Source organism: Antechinus flavipes, chromosome 1 (assembly GCF_016432865.1).
Source record: "Antechinus flavipes isolate AdamAnt ecotype Samford, QLD, Australia chromosome 1, AdamAnt_v2, whole genome shotgun sequence".
NCBI classification, from domain to species: Eukaryota; Metazoa; Chordata; class Mammalia; order Dasyuromorphia; family Dasyuridae; genus Antechinus; species Antechinus flavipes.
In genome coordinates, this window is record NC_067398.1 from 158,932,656 (window position 1) to 158,957,263 (window position 24,608).

Genomic DNA, 24,608 nt, shown 5'->3' on the forward strand with positions numbered 1-24,608 from the left:
TTAAAAACTGACTGTGAGATTAGTAGGAGAGATGGCCAGAGGTTGGTAGGGACTAGCTCCAAGAGACATGAGAGTCAATCATTAAATTTTTAGTATGAGTATTTCCCTATAGAACAGAGTATGGTTTATTGATTTGTTAATTGTCTAGTCTAAAGAAATTGATGGAGCAAATATTAATAATGCAGACTGACTAATGCAGTGTGTTCTGTGAATTTCTTTCTCCTCCCCCTCACTCCCTCTTTCCAAGTTCCTGGTGTAAAATAGTGACCAATATACCACTGGAATTGACCTGGATATTTCCAGTCTATGCTGGCAGAAATAGAGAGGAACAAAATGGCTTTAACTCTAGTGCTGCTCCCTCTATTGATTAATTTATTGAACATTCATTTATTTATTTTAAAATAATAGCTTTTTATTTTCAAAATACATGCAAAGATAATATTCAACATTTGCCCTTGCAAACCCTTGGTATTTTCTTTCTCCTTTTTATCTACCCCTAGACAGCAAGCAACCCATTATATGTTAAACGTGCAATTCTTGTAGACATAATATCACAATTATCTTTCTGCATAAGAAAAATCAGATGAAAAAGAAAAAATGAGAAAGAAAACAAAAATCAAGCAAACAATAACAAAAAAGTGAAAAAACTTATGTTATGATTCATATTCAGTCTCCACAATCCTCTCTCTAGATGCAGATGGCTCTCTCCATCATGAGTCTATTGGAATTGGCCTGAATCACATCATTGTTGCAAAGAGCCAAGTGCAACACAGTTGATCATCACACAATCTTATTATTGCTGTGATCAATGTTCTCTTGGTTCTACTCACTTCACTTAGCAACACTTGATATAAATCTCTCAGGCCTTTCTGAAATCATGCTACTGCTCATTCTTACATAAAAATTATATTCTATAACATTCATATACCATAATTTATTCAGTCATCCTCCAACTAATAGGCATCCACTTAGTTTCCAGTTTGTTCTTTGCTGCTACAAAAAGGGCTGCTACAAACATGTGGTCCTTTTCTCTTTTTTATGATCTCTTTGGGATACGGACCTGGTAGAGACAGTGCTAGATCAAAAAATATGCACAGTTTGACAGCCCTTTGGGCATAGCTCCAGAATGGTTGAATCATGATTTAATTTACTCCCACTATATGCCAGTCACTGTACTAGGAGCTACTAAGACAAAAATGAAACAGTTTACTCTTTAAGAGCTTATAGTCTATGGGGGAAATGACATATACATAGTCAAACAGATAGATGAGTGGGTAGATGGATAAATAGATGAGTAGATAGAAATAAATACATACATGCACACACATTTTATATATATATATATATATATATATATATATATATATATATATATATATATGAATAAATGGCTGAATGAATAGATGAATAGATGGGTGGTTGAATGGGTTAAAAATGTAGATGGAAGAGTGGGTAGATGGATGGATATATGAAAGAATGGGTAAATGAATAGATGGATGAATGGCTAAATAGATGAATGCCTGGAAAAATGGATGGATGGATGGATGGATAAGTAGATAAATAGATAGATGAATGGGTGAGTGAATAGAAAGATAGGTACATAGATAAATGGATAGATAGATGGATGGATGGATGAGTTAGTGAATGGATAGATAAAGGGATTGATAGACAAATGTTTATGAAAGTAATTAAAAGGTTATTTTGTTGTTGCTGTTAAGAGGTGGAGCATAAGCTCCTGGGAAATCAGGAAACAACATGTAGAAACAGGCACTTGATTTGAACTTTGAAGGAAGCTAAGGAGGCACAAAAGTAGAAGTGAGTAGGGAGTTCATTGCATCAGGGTCAACCTATGCAAAGGCATGGAGATGGGAGATGGCATGTGCTGTGTGAGAAATAGCAATAATACCAATTTGGTTGTCTTGTAAAGTGTTCAGAAAGTAAGCACTTGATATGTATTATAGAGGCATCCTAGAAGAAGTGTGAACCCATCAAGTACAGAAGATCGTAAGAAACTGGTTTGAGAAACTGGAAGTCCCCAATTGACCCAGTTCTTCTTGCTACACTAGGCAGCTGGTGCAGTAGATTGGAGATATATTAAAAGGCTCATTTTTCTTCTTTTCCTCCTTCCTTCCTTCCCTCCTTCCCTCCCTTCCTTCCTCTCTCCCTCTCTAATCTTCCCTTTCTTACCCCCCTCCCTCTCTTTTCTCTATTTCCTTCCTTCCTTCCTTCCTTCCTTCCTTCCTTCTTCCTTCCTTCCTTCCTTCCTTCTTCCTTCCTTCCTTCCTTCCTCCCTCCCTCCCTCCCTCCTTTCCCTTCCTTCCTTCCTTCCTTCCTTCCTTCCTTCCTTCCTTCCTTCCTTCCTTCCTTCCTTCCTTCCTTCCTTCCTTCCTAATGCTTATTCCTTCCTTATTAATTAATATTATACCATATTAATGCTGGACCTAATATTGATACGAGGTGGCTAAATGATCTGTTACAGAGAATTTCCAAACTCAAGCAGGCTCAGCTTCCCCTGTAGCAAGTGCTATAGGTATGGACCACCATGCAGAGGAAAGAACCCATTTTCAAAGAATAGTTAATACTGGCTTATGTTCTTGATGGTGTTAGATGCTATAGAATAGGTGGCAATGCTTTAACTGTATGTATATGCATGTAAATATATATATGTATGTATATGTGTAGTAAAGACCACTAAGACTTCTCTTGTCCTTATCAAGTTGGTGCTAACCTTTTCTCCTTTCATACAACACCTGGCAAGCGTTGAAGATCACCTGGCAAGATAAGGTACTGAACACTGAGATCCTTTCTCCAGGTAAACTGGCAAGCATTCTAACTACTGCAGAGAGCACATTCCGTTGAGCTGGGCACGTTGTCTGAATGCCAAATGTACGCTTGCCTAAGAGACTGTTTTACAGAGAACCCACACAAGGGGAGCCCTCACATGCTGGTAGGAAGAAGTGACACAAGGACTGTCTCAAGGTCTCTCCGAAGAACTTTGGAATTGATTGTGTGATATGGGAGACACTGGCACAGGACCGCCCAGCATGGCATTCCCTCATCAGAGAAGGCACTGTGCTGTATAAGCAAAACAGAATGAAAGTAATTCAAAAGAAAAGGGAGATGTGCAAATGTAGAAAATCCCCTCCTAATATGGACTATTTGTGCCCAACCTGTAACAGAACGCTCCAAACTTGTATTGGTCTGATCTGCTACATATTGTAACCCAGCTCTAACATAGCGATGTCATTTTGATTCTCTTCAGGAATGAAAGACAATAATCAACCAATCATATTCTTGATGAAGAAAAATTCTTTATTTGAATATAATGGAGCAAAAAATGCCCATTTATTAATCTGATGTACTTAAATATCTTTGTGTTTGTTACATGAATGTCAGGTATCTGGCAGATAAATTTACATAACTTCCACAGCTGATAGATTTATACCATATGTACAATCATTCTACACAGAGCATGCCCTTCCACCAAGATACAGCCAACTTCCTTCAAGGCTTTCGGTAAAAACACACTTGGTCAAACATTTTGGCAGTCAGCAATCTGACACAGAGGTGCATTCCAGAGGGATGAGTTCACAATTGGACCAGTTGGACTCAGGATGAAAAAATCCAGAAACCTGCAAGTGAGGATTTGTTGGGGGGATGCACATGCAAACACATATGTACAATAGTGGTGACTGGGACCCACGTGACAGGAGAGCACACAGAGCAGGAAAGATAGAAACCAAAAACAAGACCATTGCCAAGATCTCTTTGCAAAAGAGTTGATTTGAAAATGCATCCAAAATGGAAATGTAACTTAAAAAATAGCTTAGTGCTTTATATACATTATGTACACATGAGCAAAGAGCATGAGATGTGAGACCCGGGCATCATATCCCTGGGTCAGAATTAAGGATGTACAATGAGTTTTTGAATGTGGAGAGGGCATAAATCAAGAGAAAACACACTTCTTTACACTTTAATCTTTTTGATTTAGTATACAGATTAGGCACCATAAATTTATAACAATTGTGGTGGAGAGGAAATTAGAACAATATGTCAACCAGCACCTAGGCAAGACTGGTGAACTTCAAAGGCAGGTGGGGGGTGGTGGGGTGGTGAGGGGGGAAGTTTCAGCCTAGGGCCTCTTACCTGTGCATGTGTGGGACTGGAGATAGATTTCATGCAAATGGAAAGGGAACGTTGTTGGTTTTATTTGCTTTGCATCTGACAATAGGGTATCTGGCATCCCTTCTGTTTATTAGAATTTTTCCCTTTGAGAGTAAAGCAAGGAACTTGGATCACTATTCTGTGGGTTGCAAGATAAATTCCCACAAACTCAGGATAGAAGGCCCCCTGCAAATTTTCATGAGAGTGGGGCATAAAGAAGACCTCTCTCTCTCTCCTCTTCATTACCTTGGTTTCTTTAAGACCAGTAAGGCAGTCATAATCACATCTTTGCATGATGAGCAGTTAAATATTCTCTAAGGCAGCAATTCTTAAACTTTTTGGTCTTGGGACCCTTTTACATTCTTAAAAATCATTAAGGACTACCCCCCATGCTTTTGCTTATATAGGTTATATATATATTTATATTGATATTTACCTTATTAAAAACTAAAATGTCTTAGTATTTTTATAAAATTATTTTTACCTGGTGGATCTTGTGGAAGGATGAGATTTGGAGAATCACTGTCATAAGGCATGCAACTTCAACAAGAAAGGTCATCCCCGTTCCCTAAATTTTCTTAACAGTATTAAATTAGTTGATAGCCAAGGACTTTGTCTTGTTGTTCAAGTGGGAAATTGGTTTTTTTTTTTTACTCTAACTTAATTTTAACGTGGATTAAACCCTGATTGGAGGATGAGGAAGGAATGTGGACAAAGGGGTACCTTCTGTAGTGCCATGATTGTGTTTTAAAGGAAGAAGGGGGAAGATCAACTATTGTAATTTTAGCATTTGGGTTGGAAGGAAGGCACTAGAAGTTTCAATGTTTTATATAGTCCTATCACAAATACAGTCAAATGTATAGTATTTTCTTTAAATATATAATTATATGTGTGATCTTGACTTAGGAATTTGAGACAAGACAGAGAGTAGGCTATTGTATATGGCTTTTCAGAAAATGGAAACTCTTGCCAAATCATGGTTCATCTTCATAATTGTATGTCAGAGGCCTTACGGGCTTTTTGAGTACCAGCTTTTCATTAGGCAATGTATTCACAACTAATATATTTCACAATCACTATCCACATCTTACTTATATTCATGTTTCTAGAAGAGTGATTAAAAACGCCTTTCTTCAGTTCTGAGGATTACTATGATCAAGCTATGTTTCTGAGCTCCTCTAAGGCACAGGCAGTAGAGAAGGAAACAAAGGTGAGGAAGATATAAAGGGAGAGGGAGTGAAAAGATAGATAAATTGGAAGAAAGGACAATGTAGTCATAGCTTAGTGCTTGGAATAAGCAGCACACTTAGGGTGAGTAGCTTTGTATTTTATGATGTGAAAATAATACAAGAAATAATCAGGATTGATTCTGTTTCATCAGGAGGGGGAATCAGTTACTGTTGCGGCCCAGATGTGGGTACATTTAGTAGCTACCTCTTTTAATTGATTATATTTACTTTAAGTTCTGTAGTTTCTATGTGTCTATATTAAAATGTATCCTCTAAGTTTGCTTTGTGGGGAGAAAGAAGAATCCTTGTTGTTTTATCCTAATTTTGAAGAAAAGACAGAAAGGGAAAGAAAGAATAAGGGAAGCCTTTGGTGGGGAAATCTTTGAAAACAGAAGGGAAAATTTACCCAGTAGACCAATTCAAGGGAAATATAAGAAGCTATAAGATTTATTCATGCTTTCCAGAGTGAAGATTCCAAAGGCTGCTGGATTAGAGAGTTTCCGACACATTTTAGTTGCAGGCCTTAGAAAAGATTCCTGAAAATAGACAGCAACAGTTTTATAGAGCATTTCTTATTTTAAAAAATCAAATAACTTCTTCTTCAAAATGTAGCTACTTTTTTGTTGTTGATTTATGCATCTTGTACCTTAAAACAATATTTCTGGGTGATATTTTTTCCAAAATAATAATGTTTAAAAGAACGTCAGATTTATCTATTTCTCCTTCCCACCCCACCTCAAGTGCTGGCTAAATAGCTTCTAAAAGGATGCCTAGTGTGACAATGCTACTTTGTGAATAGGTAGCTCTACTTATTGGACATGCATTGGGGCCAGCTTTTTTGCCTTGCTAGCCAGGCTTGGGTAATGGTTTTAATTTCAAATTCCTCTCTCCCTCCCTGTAAAAAATCATTGCTTTTGTGGTGTGATGTTCTGCTCTTTGCCTTTCAATGATAGACACAACTAACTCTGTGTCCTTTTCTTTAAAGGTGATAGAAAAAATGAATCATTTATCACAGGAGAAAAGTACAGTAAATGTCCCTAGCAATAGAGAATCTCTCTAGCCATCTAATTCCCCTACTGCCCCGTTTGTTCCCAATGTGGGCTGCCATTTTGTAGACTGGACTCTTGAAAAAAAAATAAGTCACTAATAAATGAATGAGATCCTGTTCACATCAACTGTCAGTTGCAGGAAACTCTGGCAATGGTTATTTCTTGAGGTTGGGCAAAGATTATTGAGGAGAACAGACATAAACCATGTGTCAAGACAGTGACAAGAATAGTACAAAAGCAACTGTAAACACATCCAAGGAAATAGTTAAGTGGACAGATAAAGCACACAGGAGACACTGACATTTTTGTTCCCATACTATATAGATTTAACTTGTTGAATAACATGGTAAATATGACAAAAAACATACATTGCCTGAAAAAAGGAAAAACTGTGTGAGTTTAGGTTTAATTTCAGAATTCTTAAGATGCAGATTGGTAACATTTCCTTCTGTTATCGCAACATGACTGGTGTTTCCTTCCTCCCACCTCCCCACCCCCAGCTACTGGGATGAAATTGGTGTAGAACAGAGATTTCAAAAAATAAAAAATAAAAAGGAAATTTAGACCTAGAGCCAAACTGGCTTTTAAGGGCTAGCTGATTCTCTTTCTATGGTGCTAAGTGTCAAACTCAAACATTTTTGACCTGAAATTTACTACATGAACAGGAAAAGTGTTTTTATTGAAGAAAGAAATAATAAAGTCCTTTTTGTCATTGAAAAGAATAAATGTTGAAACTGCCCAATTCTATTTTGGTTAGCAGATATCCAATTCTATTTTGGTTAGCAGAAAGGAGCAGATGGCATTCCCTTGGCATACTACCTAATTGAATCCTGTGGTTCAAAAAAGTCCTTTCCTTATACTCTTTATTTCTTCACCACAATATTTTTTGCACTAGTATTTCTGACCCTCCATCACCCTCCCTGCTCCTTATTCCCCCTTTTATCCTTTCCATGAATGGAGAGCAAAATTCTTTTTGATAAGAACCAGAACTGTCATTTTATGTGGTATGTTTGTGATAGTGTAACTTTCAACTAAGAGAGAATCCACCAGAACCTTGTGTTCCTGGCAGCAAAGACCTATTCAAGAGCTTTTTCAAGAGTATATGAGCCAAACATATGTGCAAGAGAGCCAATAGATATGACCATTGTACATTTTTAAAAACTAGTGAATTTGACAAATATATCAATCTGGAAAGATGGGTTCCCAACTTTGAAGGATTGAATTTTCGATTTTTAAAGAGGCTGTCAGGGTGAAAAATTGGAACTCTGTCCTCTGACACTACTCACAGTTGTGTCCCAATTGATTGCCTAATTTCTATCCATTCTATTCTATTCCCTAATGTTTCCAGTTATAAATTGAGTGTATCAAATGTTTGTAGAAGTATTATCAGTAGGTAATACTCCAGAATGCAATCTCTTGATTAATGCAGAATTGAAGGAGTTTTTCCTGAATTCAGCTGAATTTTGATAGGTAGAGGATTCCCTCCATGGAGTAGTCTGTGATGGCTCTTGGGACAATAGGATAAATGAGCTCCCTCCTGCCTACTGTGCTTGGCATATAAAACAGTGATGCTAAATGTGAATCTGGTCACTGAAACATAATAATGAGAAGCACAGCTTGGAATATTGAACTTGTATATGGGGAAGGTATTCTGTTCTCCCCAAGGAGACATGAAGAATTCTGGTTGGATTCTGGGGAAGGTTCAGAAGCATTGGCATATGTACCAAAAGAATAGGAAATTTAGGAATTAAATGTGCCTGTTTTTCTTCTGGGCTTTCATATCTGAGTTCCTTCTCATTTTCTTCTTTGTCCTGAATGAAAACATATGTCACCCAGACTTTTATGTATCAGTGAGTGACCCAATAACTGGATAGATTCATAAGCATACTTATCTCCTCATTATATCTTAATCTGCAGCTAAATGTCAAACCCCAGACATGCTAGACAGGCTTTGCAACATACTTTGGAAACAACCTGATCTGTTTTAGGGAGAATCTCTGGAAGAGGAAAGCAAATGTGAGGAACTTAGGTGAGATAGTAGAAATTGGCAAAAAAAAATTACTTGTTTATAAATGGGGGCATGCAAAACGTTCCCACTTGGAAAAGACCAATAGCTTGGGTTTTGGACCAAGGGATGAGAAAGGTCCTTTGTGGATCTCTGGAGGTAGAATTTCCTAGAACCCTGCTTATTGGCAGAAGAAAGAGATGGCTTCAGAGAAGTGGAGTTCTGCTTTTAACTTTTCATTACACCTTTGCTGACTCAACTTACACTGAAATATAGTTCAATCATGTACCTTCTCTGTAGAAGCAGCATATGTACTGACTGAAACAAGATAAATAAGAATCATGTAACAGGACTGGAGAACCCAGAAAGGCTATAAGAACCATTATGTTTTTTGAATCTAGATAAGGACTTCTTAACCTGGGGTCTGAGAAACTTGTTGTTTTTATAATTACTTTTAATAATTATTCAATAAAACTTTTTAAAAGCCCTATGCATTTGATTGTACACATTCAAAAGCATTATTCTGAGTTGAAGTACATAAATTTCCCCAGACTATCTGAGGTATCTAGGATGTGCAAAAGGTGATGATCTTGCTGTGTAGCAACACATGCTTTTTTCCCCATATAATTAGTAAGGAGAATTTCGAGATTCAGACTACATAGGATTTAGAAATACTACTCTTGGGAGCACCTTGAGAACAAGGACAATTTTTTGTATTTCTTTCTATCTTTCTATCCCTAGTGCTTAGCATAGTGCCTGGAACATGGTAGATGCTGACTTTTGCTGTTTACTCATCAATTTTCTCATCAATCTAAAAGACTTTGAGAATATTTCTTTTAAAGAGAAAAGGAAAGAAAGTAAAGGGGAAGGAGGAGGAAGAGACTGAGTAAATTTCAAAGGAACATAAGTCTAAGATTTTTAGTACAGCCAATCAATGTCTTTGCCCCTTAATGACAGCCAATCTCTTGTTTATTTTTGTTAGTTTTCCAGTTTTGGGCTCCTTTTTCCTGTTTCCTTGATTTCTATAGTCTTCCTGCTTTTCTCCATCCTTTTCCCTCTCTTGGTATAGTTTTCTTGATGAGCCTAGCCCTGAACAGTTTCTTCTTATGGAAAAAAAGCTTTCATGCACAGTGTGAACTGAGATCACAGTTCAGATCACAGTGATCATGGGACAGGGAGAGGTAGAGTTGCCCTACAGAGACAAACCTATAATTCATTGATGATTAGAAATGAAGGTCCCAAACTGGAGCTTTCATTGGCTAGTCTTCACTTTTGTGTGGCTCCTGAAACCTAGCTCTTTTGGTCATGTTGCCCCACAGAATAGCTAATGTTGACAGTCTTCTAAGGAAGTGTACCAAGCTCAAAAACATGTATCATTTCAAGTGACAGTATGTATGGCACAAAAGATGATTTACTGTGGATTGTGAGCTATTATTCCAAGTATGTACAGAAGCTTCAGATTTCAAAGAAAGATGTGTCTTTACACGTAGCAAAAGTCTAAGGCTGAGGCATGTGGGAGAGGTGAAGGGGTCATCTGGATGACAGCTGGTCCATGGGAATTCTTTGCTGTCCCTCCCTTTGCCATTCTCTAGCAAATTCCCAGTGAAAAATTACAACCAAGCAGCCAACTGTGATTGTGATGCTGTGTTACAACTCCATGGCTACCTTCAGTAGAGATATGTATGGATTTGATCAACACAAGCTGAAGGCAAACACTGTAACCCCCAAAACACTCTGTCCCTATAATGCCTCAGGGAAGCATTTTAAAATTGTTTGGGGACAAATTTTAAAACAATATTTTCAAACTGGATGATCTGTTGCAGGGAAGCAGCAGGAGTAGTCACGTGTGAGCACTTAATCAACAGCCATTGCATCTGTTATTTGAGATCAGAATTGATGAGATGGAGGGACTATTTTTTTTTTTTTTTTTTTACCAAATTTCACTTTGTTAAATCAAAACTAATTTGTTAAAGTCATTTGACTGCACCAGACATTTCTGTTCTACTGAGAAGGATAGAGTAGTAGAACAATATAGGACAGAAGAAAGAACAGAAACCTTTTAGAAGGTTTCCTTTCTTAACCTACTTAACAACTGCCTATTATGATCAGAGGGTTTCTCTTTAATTTTCAAATATTCAGAAAACCATATTCACGTACACTGTCTCACCAATATTTTTGCACATCACATCAGAAATCAGAAAACGAGTCCCTGCATGGACTTTTCTTGCACAGACTGTTTACCACACTTTTTGCTGTCAGCTGTCCTGTCATGGTTTTTCTCCTTCACCTTCATAACTGAAAGTGCCCCACCCTACCTGCTTTATACCACCACATGGTTCGGATAGCCCAAATTATACATCGCTCTTTTCTATGTAAACAGGAAATATCAGACTGTTGGGGAAAAAAATAGAATCTCTTTTTTCAACATGAATGTAGTAATAAGCCAACTTATATTTCCTGTGTATTATTGCATTGACATCAGCACTTATTTACACCATCACTACTCCTCTTTCAGCTTTCTTGATCTGATTCAGCAAAATCCGAAGCCATTCTGGCTATCTTAGTGCCATTTTTAGAAAGGCCTCCACTGATGAAAAGAGAGGGCTTTTCAGCATGTGCTGTCTTTCTCTTGCCTACTTTGGGAGGAGGTAGCTTTCTTTACAGTTTGGAAAGAAATGATGCATGGCAAAGCAATGTGTGCAAATATTGTGTTTGGGGGAAAGGACTCACACAGCTAAGCATTAGTCACCACAAGAGGTCGAGTTATGATAATATCTGACCCATCTTTCTTGGCATGAAATCTCTAAAGCCTTTGCACCAATCAAGAAAATTGACACTTGGAAAAGAGAGAAAAACAAAATGACAAATGGCTTTTTCTTCCCCATCAGTTACATCAAAACCTGGGTTCTTGTGTCAGGCAGACGGAGTCCCACCAATCCTCCACATACAAGCACAGTAGAAGCTAGTAGAATAGGGATGGCTTTGGTGATACCAACAAGGGAGCCAAATATTAAGTTTCCAAGCACAGCTGCTGCTTTGCATAGAGCATTCAAGAAGCCAAAACCTGTTGACCTGAAAAAAAAAAGACAAAGAAAAATGAAAAACATGAAGAAAATGGTCTCTGTGCTTACCATCAAGAGTTACTTCAAGAACATTCAACTATTATAATAAAGGTTAAAGTCTTCGCAGGTGGATTATTCTGCATATTATAGGGATGAATAATTAAACCCTCGAAAGCAAAAAAAAAAAAAAAAAAAAAAACTGAGACAAAGCCAAGGCAGCTGGTGCTTTGCTTTTGGGCCCCTCTGTTGACTCCCTCACTACCTCCATTTGGACAGTTTCCTGCAGCTTTGTGTCAGAAGGGCAAGAAAGTGTGAGGAAGTTGAGGAAGTCCTGCCCCCTTTCTCTCAGCTCTATTCCACTAACTAGAAAAGCTTACTAAATGAAAACTTAAACCATCTCATCAACTATCCTGCAGCTAGCCTGCAATCTAAGAGGTAGCATCTTCCACCTTCACAAGAGAGCATGGAGCCTGGGGAGGACAGAAAGGAAGAGTGACAGTTCTTGGCTTAGAATTTAACATTTTATCAAAATGTCATTTCACACCACTATGTACAAATGAAAATATAAAATTGCATTGACAAAGGAGGTATAAATATTAATTATGTCATTTGGAGTTTTGTGTCTTAGTACATCCTTTCTTCAGTTTGCATTGTAAGGATTTGGCCAAGGGAACAAGCTATTAGGTAACTTTGCTGGATGAAGATATGTTTAAAAAAAAGTGTTTAAAAAAAAAAAGGAATGGAGGCAGTGGGAAACGGGGGAGGAAAAAGGGAGAGTGTGAAAACCAAGGCTGAGACAGATATTAAGGAAGCTGCTCCTTGGGCAAGAGCTCACCTGGGACTGAGGAAAGTGAGGATTTTGAACTTTCAGTACATCACAGATGGCTTTTATGTAGGTCTCCACTGGTTACCTGATCTGGTCCAGTTATACAGGAGAGTGAAAGTCTATGTGTCTCCTCAGACAAAACCCTGGATCCCCTAAATCTCAATAAAAGGTGGGGGAGAGAAGCAGCCAGCAGAGAGCATTTTGATGGAGCAGGCACCGTAGAAATCAAGTCTTTTATTATTGGAGGAAAATAGGATGTCCAAGCAGTGGCAAAGAGTGGGTTGGCCCTGGGCCCTAAGAGAGGTATAGTTGGAGGTGTCGGCCCAGGTAAGGTAATGGGGACAAATGTGTGAGAGATAGGAGAGCAGGAGGGGAGGATCATGAGTTGTCAGTTGAGGATCATGAGTTGTGGGGGTGGCAGCCTCATCCGGCATGGGAAGAAAAATGCCCTTTCACATTTCTGTTCCCTGGAAAATTCCAGATACTTTTTTTCTTTCAACTTGCAGAGACAAAAATTGGCCTGAATTGATTATCACTATGCCCCAATGTGATATTTTTTATTTTTATAATGTGTTTCTTTATGGATGAATCAAAACTAGCTAAATATAAAAGAAGGTTGTGTGAGCCAGAAAGTATCTGATTGCTTCAGTATGTACACCTTTCTTTGGCATATTCACAAATACACTAATCATTCAAGCAAAAGGAAAGAGACAAATGTTTATTTAGTATCTACCATGTGCCAAACACTGCAGTAAGTGCTTTGCATTTATTATCTTATTTAATCCTCACCAAGTCCTGGGAGGTAAGTGCTATTAATACCTTCATTTTGCAGTTGGGGAAACTGAGAAAGGCAGGAATTAAGTGACTTGTCCAGAATACTCACCTAGCTAGTAAGTCTCTGAGGATGGATTTAAACTCAGTTCCTCCTGACTCTAGGACTAAGGCTTTATCTATAAGGCCACTGCCTTGTTTAATCCAGCAAACTTCTCAAGTGCTTACTAAGTATAAGATACTGTGCTGATAATAAAAAGACAAAAACGTAATAGGCCCTCCTCTCAAGGAACTTATATTTTACTGGATGTTTGCTAACTCCCTCAACTAGAATTGCTATCCATTATTCTTTTGGTAAAGTCAGACTCGGAGGTTTCATTGCTAAATAAAGAGGATTACTATGCTCTCAAAGCTACGCTAATAGTACCAGCTCTGCCATTTCTATTACGCTGAGGGGGCTTTAATTGTGGGTAGGAGACTATATTTATTACTTGAGGACTAGCTAATGTTGACTCCAGGGTGATGAATTTTCAGCCACAGCAACTTTCAAAGTCTTGCAGTCAGGGGTCCTCAAACTACAGCCCATGGGCCAGATGCAGCAGCTGAGGACAATTATCCCCCTCACCCAGGGCTATGAAGTTTCTTTATTTAAAGACCTCAAAACAAAGTTTTTGTTTTTAAGATAGTCTGGCCCTCCAACAGTCTGAGGGACAGTGAACTGGCCCCCTATTTAAAAAGTTTGAGGACTCCCGATTAAGATTGGTATCTGCATGAGTGAAAGAAGTATCCATCTTGATGAAATCTAAGGTCATTTTGATGAGCAGCACTGGAGTAATGGATAGAGCTCTGGGGCTGGAGTCAAGAAGACTCATCTTCATGAGTTCAAATGTGGTCTCAGGCATTCACTAGCTGTGGGAGCCAGGAAAGTCACTTAATCTTGTTGCCTCAGTTTCCTCATCTGTAAAATGACCTGGAGAAGGAAATGTCAAACCAATCAAATATCTTTAACAAGAAAACCCCAAATAGGGTTATAAAGAATTGGACAGAACTTAAATGATACAATAAGATCATTGAAGGATTAAAATAATCATAGTCTAATAGTAGTACCTCTATATTTTTTCATCTCTTTTAAGATATTTGCTATTGACACTAATAAATCTTCAACACATAAAGGATGTCTCTTACTTTTTTAGCAGAGAGGTAACAGACTATAGGTATGTATTATTCAATTTGGTCAATGTACTGGTTTCCTTTACTTTTCTGTTACAAGGAAGGATTCCATGGGGGTTATTGTTTGCTCATTTTTCAGTTGCATCTGACTCTTTGTGACCCGCATTCTGGGTTTTGTTTTGTTTTGTTTGACAAAGATATTGGAATAATTTGTCATTTCCTTTTCTAGCTTATTTTACATCTGAGGAAACTGAGGCAAAACAAGAGTTAAGTGACTTGCTCAGGATCACATAGCTAGGAACTGTCTGAGACCAGATTTGAACTTTGGTCTCTCTGACTACAGACATAGCACTTTATTCACTGTGCTATCTGCTTACCCTCCATGTGGATAGGAATGGCATTATTGGGAAGTCATAGTCCTAGAAAATGTGTCATCAATAAAAAATTTTCTTCTTTGAACTTTGTCAACTGAATCTATGGCTAAAGGAGATGTTAATCCTTTTACTACTTGCAAGCAACCTAGTAACCAGCAACAAAAAAGAACTTTTTAGTCAAACCACAAAGTAAGCTGATTCCTGTAGTTTAGCAGTTGGCAGTAGTGTGGAATGTGGAGGATATGTAACAGGATCTCTTATGATGGAAAAAAATGGGAACTTCTGAGGAGAGAATAGGGGGAACTAGAGAAATGCATGAAATAAGTCACAAGATCATGCTATTTTTTATCTTTTTTTTTTTTTTAAATGAAGAGATTAGTAATGTCAGCAACAAGTCCAAAAATGAAGAGATTGCTTACATGGAAAATAATTGAAAAAATAAAGTGACTTAAAGTTTGCTTTTTGAGTATTGGAAGTTTGAATAATTAATGTTCAGAAGAGAGTATAAAGAAATTTCTTCCTAGGAGGAGATCTAGAGATGATGCCAGGATTCTGAAGTTGTCCTCTGTCAGCAAAAATGTTGTTTTTTTTTTTTTTTTAAACATTTGTTTAACAATTTAGTCTTTTTTTTTTCTTGGAAAAAAGAACATGTTTATAAACTTTAGCACTTTAATGTTTACAAGGCAGCTTTCTACTTAGCAAATTGGTGAGGTTGGGAAAGCACAAGTGATGTTATCTCCATTTAATCTTGAGGAAGCAGTTTGGAAAAAGTGAAAAGATTTGTTCATAGTTACCAGTTCTAAAGGCTAGGACTTGGTAGAGCTCTCCAAGGTTTACCCTAAGGCTCTTATGAACTTTAGTTTGGGTCATTAACATAACAATTGAGGAAAGCATTGTCTGTTGTGTGTTGTACATAGAGGAGGGGAAGAAGTAAGAGATTTTTAACTTTTTTTAAGAAGCTTTTCAGCAAATCTTCAAGAGTTAATAAAATGACCAATACAGAATTTACATCTGGCATAAAAATTACTAGGCAAATGATAGTAGGATAGGGAATATAACACAATACTTCCCCAATACAAGAAATATCTTGTTTTATACTACTGAGAAAATGTTATAGAGTGCCTTTTTTTTTTTTTTTTTTACATTCTAATAGTAACAAAGGCTTGCATAAAATTTCCTGAACATTCTGGAACTTGATTTTTCTATTCAGTGCTCAAAGGCAAACAAACATACTGATTGTTTGGTATCCATGGGATTCTAAGGAAGATTCCACTGTCCTGATTTCCTAGGAATCTGCATTTTCATTTAGAAAGCAAAGACAGTCTTTGAGGAGGACAATTTGCAGGAGATTTGACACCTATGACAGGCTTAAAATAGTGGCAACTCACTAAAGAATTCATCTCCCTTTTCTTCAGGGAACACTTGCAGCTGGAGAAAGTGGGATACTTTCCAACTCTTTGTGGTAGAGGCCAGTCATCAGAAACAGTGCAGTTTTAGAAAGGTCTTTCACAGAAGGGAAAGTCTCTTTGAGAGTTCTGTGCACATGAGGTAAGCAGAGCTAAGTTAAACACAGTTCCTTGTACTTAGGAGAAATGCATAAAGCAAGGCTCCTACAGAAGATAGATCCGGTGGTGTGGAGTCTCCTGCTGTTGGCTGGTTTCTAGGCATTTGGGGCCGACTATGGCAGCATTTTACATATGGTAATGAACCTTTTCTATCTTCTAACAACTACCAGTAAACAGAAGTGTGGAAGGGGAATAAACATCAGACCTAGTTAGTTCCTTTTCTTACTGAAAATTCCCTTGTTTATATCATGTTCTGATCTATTTATTGGAACCTTTTGAACATTAATTTCCCACCCCCTCCCCAACTGATGGCACATTGTGATTAAGTAGGAGTACTGGCTTTTCTCGTTTCTAATACTCTCTTCTCTCCTTTCTTTGCCTCCTCTTCCCTTTCTTCCTTTATTCATCCTTTTCCCTCCCCTTCCCCTTCTTCTTTCTTTTCCTCTTCCTTCCTCCTTTCCTCCCCCATCTCTTTCTGTCTCTGTTTCTCTCTATCATTCTCTCTGTCACTGTCTCTCTCTCTCTCTCTGTCTCTGTTCTGACAAGTGTGAGCTTGGTTATATATAGCAGGTTTCCTGCAGGATATTCTAAGTGGCTATGGGGAAAGTAACAGCCAGGACCATTGTGATCTAACCTGATACCTACTTACCCCTGGGACTTTTTCTTTGAACAGACAGGACTTCATTTCTTGGATTTTACTTTTTAAAATAGTGATAGAAAGACTACTCTTTCCCCAGCCTTCCCTCCTTCTTCACTATTAGTGGTGGTTATGATGCCTTCAGAAACAGTTCAGGGAAGAGTAAATAGAAAAACTACAATAGGATAGTGATTTTGAAGACTGGGTTGAGAATGTTTTTTCACATCTTATTATAGTTTCACTGCCTATTCTTTATCTTTAATTTCATCTTATTCTACTATTTTTCTGTCCATTTATGTACTCCTACCCTTCTATCCACCATTATTTCTGGTGAAGAAAACAAAAGTAAAAACAACATACACTTTCTTATGCATGGATGAAACTGGAAAAGATGTAGACATGTCTCAGAAAACTCTAGGAAATATTTTTTAAAAACTGGATTTGGCATTTCACTTTTCTAGGGAATTTCTTATAAGAGAAACTCCTTCTACTAAGACAGATCAGCACCTGCTCTGCAATTTATAGTCTCCTTATATAAGTTTCCTTATTGCTGGCTATAAAAAACAAATTGAGATTTCTGTGAAAGTAAATGTCCTGGACTTTGCACTAAATTCACCAAAATCAATAACCAGCACGTATGGACACTGTCCTCCATAAACAGGAATGTAGTCTGACTGCGTGCATGAGCACTTGGCTCTTGGTCATAGTTTCTTTTCATTAGAATGAACGACTACAATGATTACTGCTCTTACAAAAGACCACTCATTATTTACAATATGTTTTGATTCAGTCATCAGAAAAAATTGAATAAATTGCTGGGGGAACGCCAGTAGACTCTTGGGGTGTATAGGTGAATGAAAGGGTAGGGAAATGAACTTATTTATAGCCTTGGTAAACTTCTTTTCTCTGAGAAATGGAACTTTTCTTAATAAAAATATATAAATCTGACTTCCCTAGTAAAATGATACAACCTGTTTTTTTTTTTTTCTTGGTCAATCTTTAAATTCACTAGTGAAAATATTTTAGAAGACCAATAGATTAAAACTTGAAAGAGCAAAAGGTGATATCTGGAGCATATCTTCTCTTTCTTTGTGGCTTTATTTGATCTCTCTTTGGATATCCTATTTCTCCTCAAACACCAACTAGGAGGTTATCTTAATCAGAGAATGGAGCTCTTTGGCCAAAATGTCCATTTCAGAGTGGAGGGTTTTTTTTTTTTTTGGGGGGGGGGAAGGGAGGAGGGTTTGGGATCTGAGATTTTTACATAATTCCTCAGGGAACCCAAATTTGTCACTATCCTCTGATCACCTCTGGAGAGGAGAAAAGATGCAACTCTTCCATTATACCAGGACAATTCTTGAAATTCTATTTAAGAGGATAAACTCTTGAGAAGTATCTTATCTGGTTCCCATCTTATCAAGTGAGGGCCTTCCAAAGGAAACCAGGTAAGAGGTGGGATGAAGACGGAATTTCAGGAAGCTTCTAGAACTTGCCTCTAGATGAACAAATTCCTAGCTTTCTAATACAGATCAAGTCAGGAGTATTAAGATTTTTCTAAAGAATTGTATCTAGTTTTGGCCACACCATTTGAGAAGTGATGTGATATGGAAAGGATAAAAGACTTGGATTCAAATCCCCTTCTATATACTAGTTGTATGACTGAGCAAGACACTTGCTCCTCATTAGGAGTTTGGTCTTGATGATCTCTATGGTTTCTTCCAATTCTTGGTCTATGATCTGATAAAAGATGAGGAGAAGATGTGAAGAAAGTTCAAAGAAGGAACACAGAGAAAATTAAAGAGCCCAAGTGGAAGGATAGGAACTGGGATTCATAAGATGATAGACTTTTAGCTGAAAGGAACTTCAGTATCTATTGAGTTCAGCTCTCCTCACTTCACAGATGAGTAAATTGGGCAGCTAGATAGTGCCATAGTGCACAGAATTCTCGACATGGAGTCAGGGAGATTTATCTTCCTGAGGTCAAATCTGCCCTCAGAGACTTCCCAGCTGTGTGATCACTTAACCCTTTTTGCCTCTGTTTCCTTATTTGTAAAATATGTAGGAAGAGGAAATGGTAAAGCACTCCAGGATCTTTGCCAAGAAAACCTCAAAAAGAGGTCATGAAGAGTCAGACAGGACTAAAAACAACTCCACAATGACAAAATAGAGGCAAAGGCATTTTAAGTATTTACCTAGGGTTACACTGCTAGTAGGTATCTGAAGAGATATTCTTCAGCTCAGATAGATATATAGATGATATATAAAGCATTTATTATGTGACAGGCATTGTGCTAAGTGCTAAGAATACAAACACAAGGAAGCAAGGCAGTAAAGTGCCTTTAGGAGTTTATATTAAAATGAGGGAAATTTAGAAAAGAAGAAATTTTAAAGGAATTGGTCGATTTTTAAGTGTGTGTAGGACAATGAGCATCAATTCTAAATTTCTACTATGGTGAGAAAAGAAGAAAAAATGAATTCTAAATAGACTTTAAATGAATTATAAAAAAAAAAAAAGATTCCTGAAGGCAAAAATCATGTTGCATCAAAATATAGCTTTTTAAGGAAATTGTGCAACCGCCTTCTCTGGAGAGTTTAAAAAACAAGATGAATTTTTCTCTATATCCTATGTTGAGCAAGGGGTTGGGAAAAAATGGCTTTTTAACAATCCAGCCCTTAGCATTCTCTAAAGTATCTATTTAGTTCTCAGTACAGGCTGAAATATTGGTTATCCTGGTCTTTGACAGTAAGAACACTCAAAATTCCTCTGAAGGAAAGAGGCTTGAGATTAGTTAGGGCAACATTTACTGGGGTGGGAGTGGAGGGATGGAGGCAGGCCAGACTTTGACTCTGTTGTAAGGAAGCAGCTGTCACAAAGCCAAGAAAGACTTTCTGTATAGTTTAAAGAGTGTACTTGGTTGTAGCTATTTCTCTCTACTCAGGATTTTCTACTTTCCAGGAGCTCTATCCCTTCTTACACTAGAACATCTCTCTGACTCCCTTCTCCTAATAGTGAGTATTTTTCAGGGTCTCTTTTTTGGAAAGAGGACTCAGACCAGGTCAATCTTCACTCCCCTTCTTACTCTTTAAATTTTATTACCAAGTCTTAGCTGCCTTCTTCCTCCAAAACTTTCATTAGTATCTAGGGTCTCCTTACTATGGAGTATCCTCTAGTGTAGAGGGAGGAATTCAGAAAAGGTCTGTTTCAATCGGGTATGGGAGGAGGCAGCCAAGTGCAGGCACAGTGCAGAGACCCAGGTAATTTACCTGAGAGGCTCTTAGCCAAAATACAGCAATGTTAGCTAATCTGTTCTGGTTCAGAAGCCAATGGATCAGCAGATTAGCTATGAGACATCCAATGCCAATATCATATGCAAATAGTGAGCCTCTGAACCCCAGAATAAAGTAGGACTTGGTCATGCCCACCCAGCATAGGAAGGAAGACAGCAGTACTGCCCATAACACTCTAGTCCCATTTTCTCTTTGGTGAGTTTTTCTTAGGGTTTCCATTTTGGGTGGGTCCAAGACTGGCCGTTCTTCATTCTTTGGACTTAATCATCATTTCCCCATGGATACTCCCCTCCCAGCTTTTCAGTTCCATTTATTTTTGTGTTGTTTCTCATCCATTAGAATGTAAACTGCTTGAGGTCAGGGACTTTCTTTCTTTTTGCTTATATTTGTATCTTTTTAAAGTAATGATTGATCCATAGTAAGTGTTTATTAAATACCTGCTTCCTGGCTGTTGTCCATTATATTCTTTCTTTGACAGAAGGAGGGCCAGATAATCTGTCCTTTCAAATCTATAACTTTTTCTTGAGAAGATCCCATTGACCAAATCACTATTAGATACAAGGCCAACAGCCATAGCTTGAGCTTGATTCCTGCCAAACCAGACTCCTCCACCACCTGGCCCACAGCTTTAGCCCTTGATAGCATGCCAGCCACCAGCAGGGGATCTTGGCCCCAGGCAGACATGGCTGCATGTATTCGTGGGATTATTACATGTGAGAGACATATAATTTTTTTTCTATCTTTAAATCTGCTCCTAGGTAAAAGAAAAAAAAAAAAAGGCAAGTCCTTCTATATCATATATATCCTGGCTCTAAACAGTAGAAGATAGAAAACTGGCAGGGAAGATGCTTTATTTAGAAAACAAAAGACATTATTAGAAACATCATGATGTCCTGAAATTTTCTGGGCCAATTTCTCAACTGCCTAAGATGTCAAAAATGGCATTTTTCATGGAGAATTCCATGGTAGATGCATAATACATTTCCATATATTTCTAAAGCAGAGACAGACATCTTGATTTGTGTGTGTGTGTGTGTGTGTGTGTGTGTGTGTGTGTCCAAATCAGTTTTCATATTCCCAAAAAACAATATTTTCTGACCTCAATGACAGAAATTTAAATATCCTCACCTTCCTCCCTCAACTCTCATCTAACAGTAGAGGCAACATGTATTAACAGACAGAGTGTTTGACTTGGAGCAGAGAGACATCTGGGTTTCAATCCTGCCCCTGATATCTACTAGCTGTGCGACTCTGGAAAAGGTCCCTAATCTCTTTGCACTATCATAGTCACATAACTTGAACACACTGAATTCACTTATATTTACAAATAGGGTTATCCTAACACATAATGGGAAGAGACTTCAAAAACCATATTTTCATAAATTATCTCCATTACTGGCCTGTATAATGCTTGACATGCTATGAAAGATGATTTCTCTTAGTATTTGAATTCAGATTCTCTTAATTCCAAATTTAATCCTCATCTCAGTGCAACAAGAAATTATCATAAGATCATAGATTTAGAATTGCACAAGACCCAAAGGTCTCTTATTTTATGAGGGGATTGAGGCTCAAAGACAATGTGGTAGATAGAGCAGTGGGTCTGGAGTCAGGAAGACCCGAGTCAAATCTGGCCTCAGACACTTATTAGCTATATATGCTTGGCAAGTAACTTAACCTGTTTGCCTCAATTTTCTCATCTGTAAAATGGGGATTACAGCACCTTACAGAATTATTGTGAGGATCAAATAAGATTATATTTATAACAATGCCTAGCACTTCATAGGTACTATTTAAATGTTTATTCCCTTCCTTTCCAGAAAGCTTAAATGACTGTTCTGAAGTTCCACATGTCACAAGCAGTTGAGCCAGGATTCAGTGTTCTTTCCACTGCATTACCCTTCTTGTTAAGGAAAACAAACAGAGTCAAGGCTACACAGATTTATGATGTTGACTTAGAATTGAAAAAGACTGGGTGATTTCCTTAAGGTCACAGGGCTACTTAGCAGATTTAGATGTCTCCTGTCCCCTAATTTAGTGTCCCCACTATCACCCCATCACACTGAATTGCAAGAGCAAGAAAAGAACTATGTCATCTTAAAAAATTTCTTCTGAATGAATGGATGCCCATCAATTGGAGAATGGCTGGGTAAATTGTGGTATATGAATGTTATGGAATATTATTGTTCTGTAAGAAATGACCAGCAGGATGAATACAGAGAGGACTGGCGAGACTTACATGAACTGATGCTAAGTGAAATGAGCAGAACCAGGAGATCATTATACACTTCGACAACGATATTGTATGAGGACATATTTTGATGGAAGTGGATTTCTTTGACAAAGAGACCTGAGTTTCAATTGATAAATGACGGACAAAAGCAGCTACACCCAAAGAAAGAACACTGGGAAACGAATGTGAACTATCTGCATTTTTGTTTTTCTTCCGGGTTATTTATACCTTCTGAATCCAATTCTCCCTGTGCAACAAGAGAACTGTTCGGTTCTGCAAACATATATTGTATCTAGGATATACTGCAACATATCCAACATATAAAGGACTGCTTGCCATCTAGGGGAAGGGGTGGAGGGAGGGAGGGGAAAAAAAAATCAGAACAGAAACGAGTGTCAATATAAAGTAATTATTAAATAAAAATTTAAAAAAAATTTCTTCTGGATTATAGGTGTAAAATATTGTATGTACTATCAGACATGATCAACATTTTGGTCAATTTTGACAAACTGCTTTTTTTTCCTTCTTCGTTTGATATTTTGTTGCAAGGACTACATGACTGGGGGTTGATTAGCAGAGAGTGAAAAGCTAGATTTGGAAATGAATGCATTATAGTAATAAAATGTATCAATATCAATTAACATCAAAATACTATTTGATTGACCTCCTGATAAAGTCCTCACCACCCCAAAACAACATCAAACCCTTCACCAACACACATACACACATCCCTCAAAGCTCTTAGAGAAAGGAATTAATTGTTTAACTCTGCCCAGGTGTTTAATACTATGCTAGAGGGATGGGATTGGGAGGGGGAAGTAATATCCCAGTTAAATTCTTTGAAAGCAGATGCTTGGTTCGGACTAGATGAAGACAGCAGATGTGAATGATCAAGATTATTACATTCAAATCCTCTTCTGAGATCATGTCTGAAACCAAACATAGAACAAGCAGCAGCCTCAAAATAAGAGAGGAAGGAGGTCAGTGACCAGAAGAAAAACACAAAAGCTGGCTTTATAAATACTCACGAGACTTGCCTGATTGGACAGAAAGAATCTGACCATAGTCAGAAACCAACAGTGAGAGTCTGGATCTCATCACTGGTAGAAAGTAGGAGGTATTTTGTATGAGGACTCAGGTCCTGGACTCCAAAAAAAGAGGGACCATTGGTAGGGACAAAGAACACAGTGAATTGATTGGACTTGGAAAAATTGCTTTGGATGGATGACAAGTTTTGTGCTTGGAGAGAAAAATCTTCATGTCCACAAGGTGGCAGCAGAAAATCACTTATTGGGAAATTGATACTTGGCAAAATTGGTATTGGCAAAACCACGGCCAGGGAAAGAAAAAAGTCTAGATTCTTCTGATGACAGCTTTGAGCTCCATGGGCTCAAAACAAAACAAAACTCCTCTTAATTGGGCAGTCGGAAGACATCTTAGAGGAGCAAGTCAGGAAGGATGGAGACAATTAAGAAGCAACCTTGTGTTTTGGAAAGAGCACTGAATCTGGAGTCAACTTTGGTTTGAGTCCTAGCTCTGGCACTTACCCATTAGACAGGTAAACTTAACCAACTTATGGTGGTGTAGTAGAGTGCCAGGTCTGGAGTCAGGAAGATTCATTTTCCTGACTTCAAATCTGAACTCAGACACTTACTAGCTGTATGATTATAAGCAAGCATTTAACTGCGTCTGCCTCAGTTTCCTCATCTGTAAAATGAGCTGGAGAAGAAAATGGCAAACCACTTCTGTATGTAAGCCAAGAAAACCCCAAATGGGAACACAAAGAGTCACAAATGTTGAAAACTGTCACAACAACAACAACAAAAATTTAACCAATTCCTTATCTATAAAACAGAAATAAGTTTTATACTACCTTTGTAACAGATAAGTAGGACAGTTTTAAACATAAATATGATCCAGTTGCACACTAATTGGGAAATAATGAACTAAGCCATAAAGTGTTCTTATAAATTCAAGGATGTTTGACAGAAGTCCTGAGAAGGAAAAAGATATGGGCAGATTTTCTTGCTCTGGGAGAGGTTTTATGGAAGAATAAAGAGGGTTGTTGTGAGGTCGAAAGAGCACAGATATAGAACTGGAATGGAACTCTATGTCTATTGAACCTAAATCCCTTCATCTTACTGATGAGGAAACTGAAATCCAACAAGTTTGAGTGACCTATCCAGGATCACAGAGAGTCAGCATTAAAAATAGGATATGAACCAAAGTTCT

The 24,608-nt window shown here is 37.8% G+C and overlaps 1 protein-coding gene and 1 pseudogene across 1 annotated transcript in view; both read right to left on the reverse strand.

The window, feature by feature from the left end:
* Window positions 1-2,654: 2,654 nt before the first annotated feature.
* Window positions 2,655-2,750, reverse strand: LOC127546134 (uncharacterized; annotated as a pseudogene).
* Window positions 2,751-3,291: 541 nt separating this feature from the next.
* Window positions 3,292-24,608, reverse strand: part of SV2C (synaptic vesicle glycoprotein 2C) — a 272,898-nt gene continuing 251,581 nt past the window's right edge. The window contains exon 13 of the mRNA XM_051992047.1: window positions 3,292-11,522. Coding sequence (XP_051848007.1) covers window positions 11,339-11,522 — 184 coding nt within the window. The 3' untranslated portion in view covers window positions 3,292-11,338. The remainder of the gene's footprint in view (window positions 11,523-24,608) is intronic.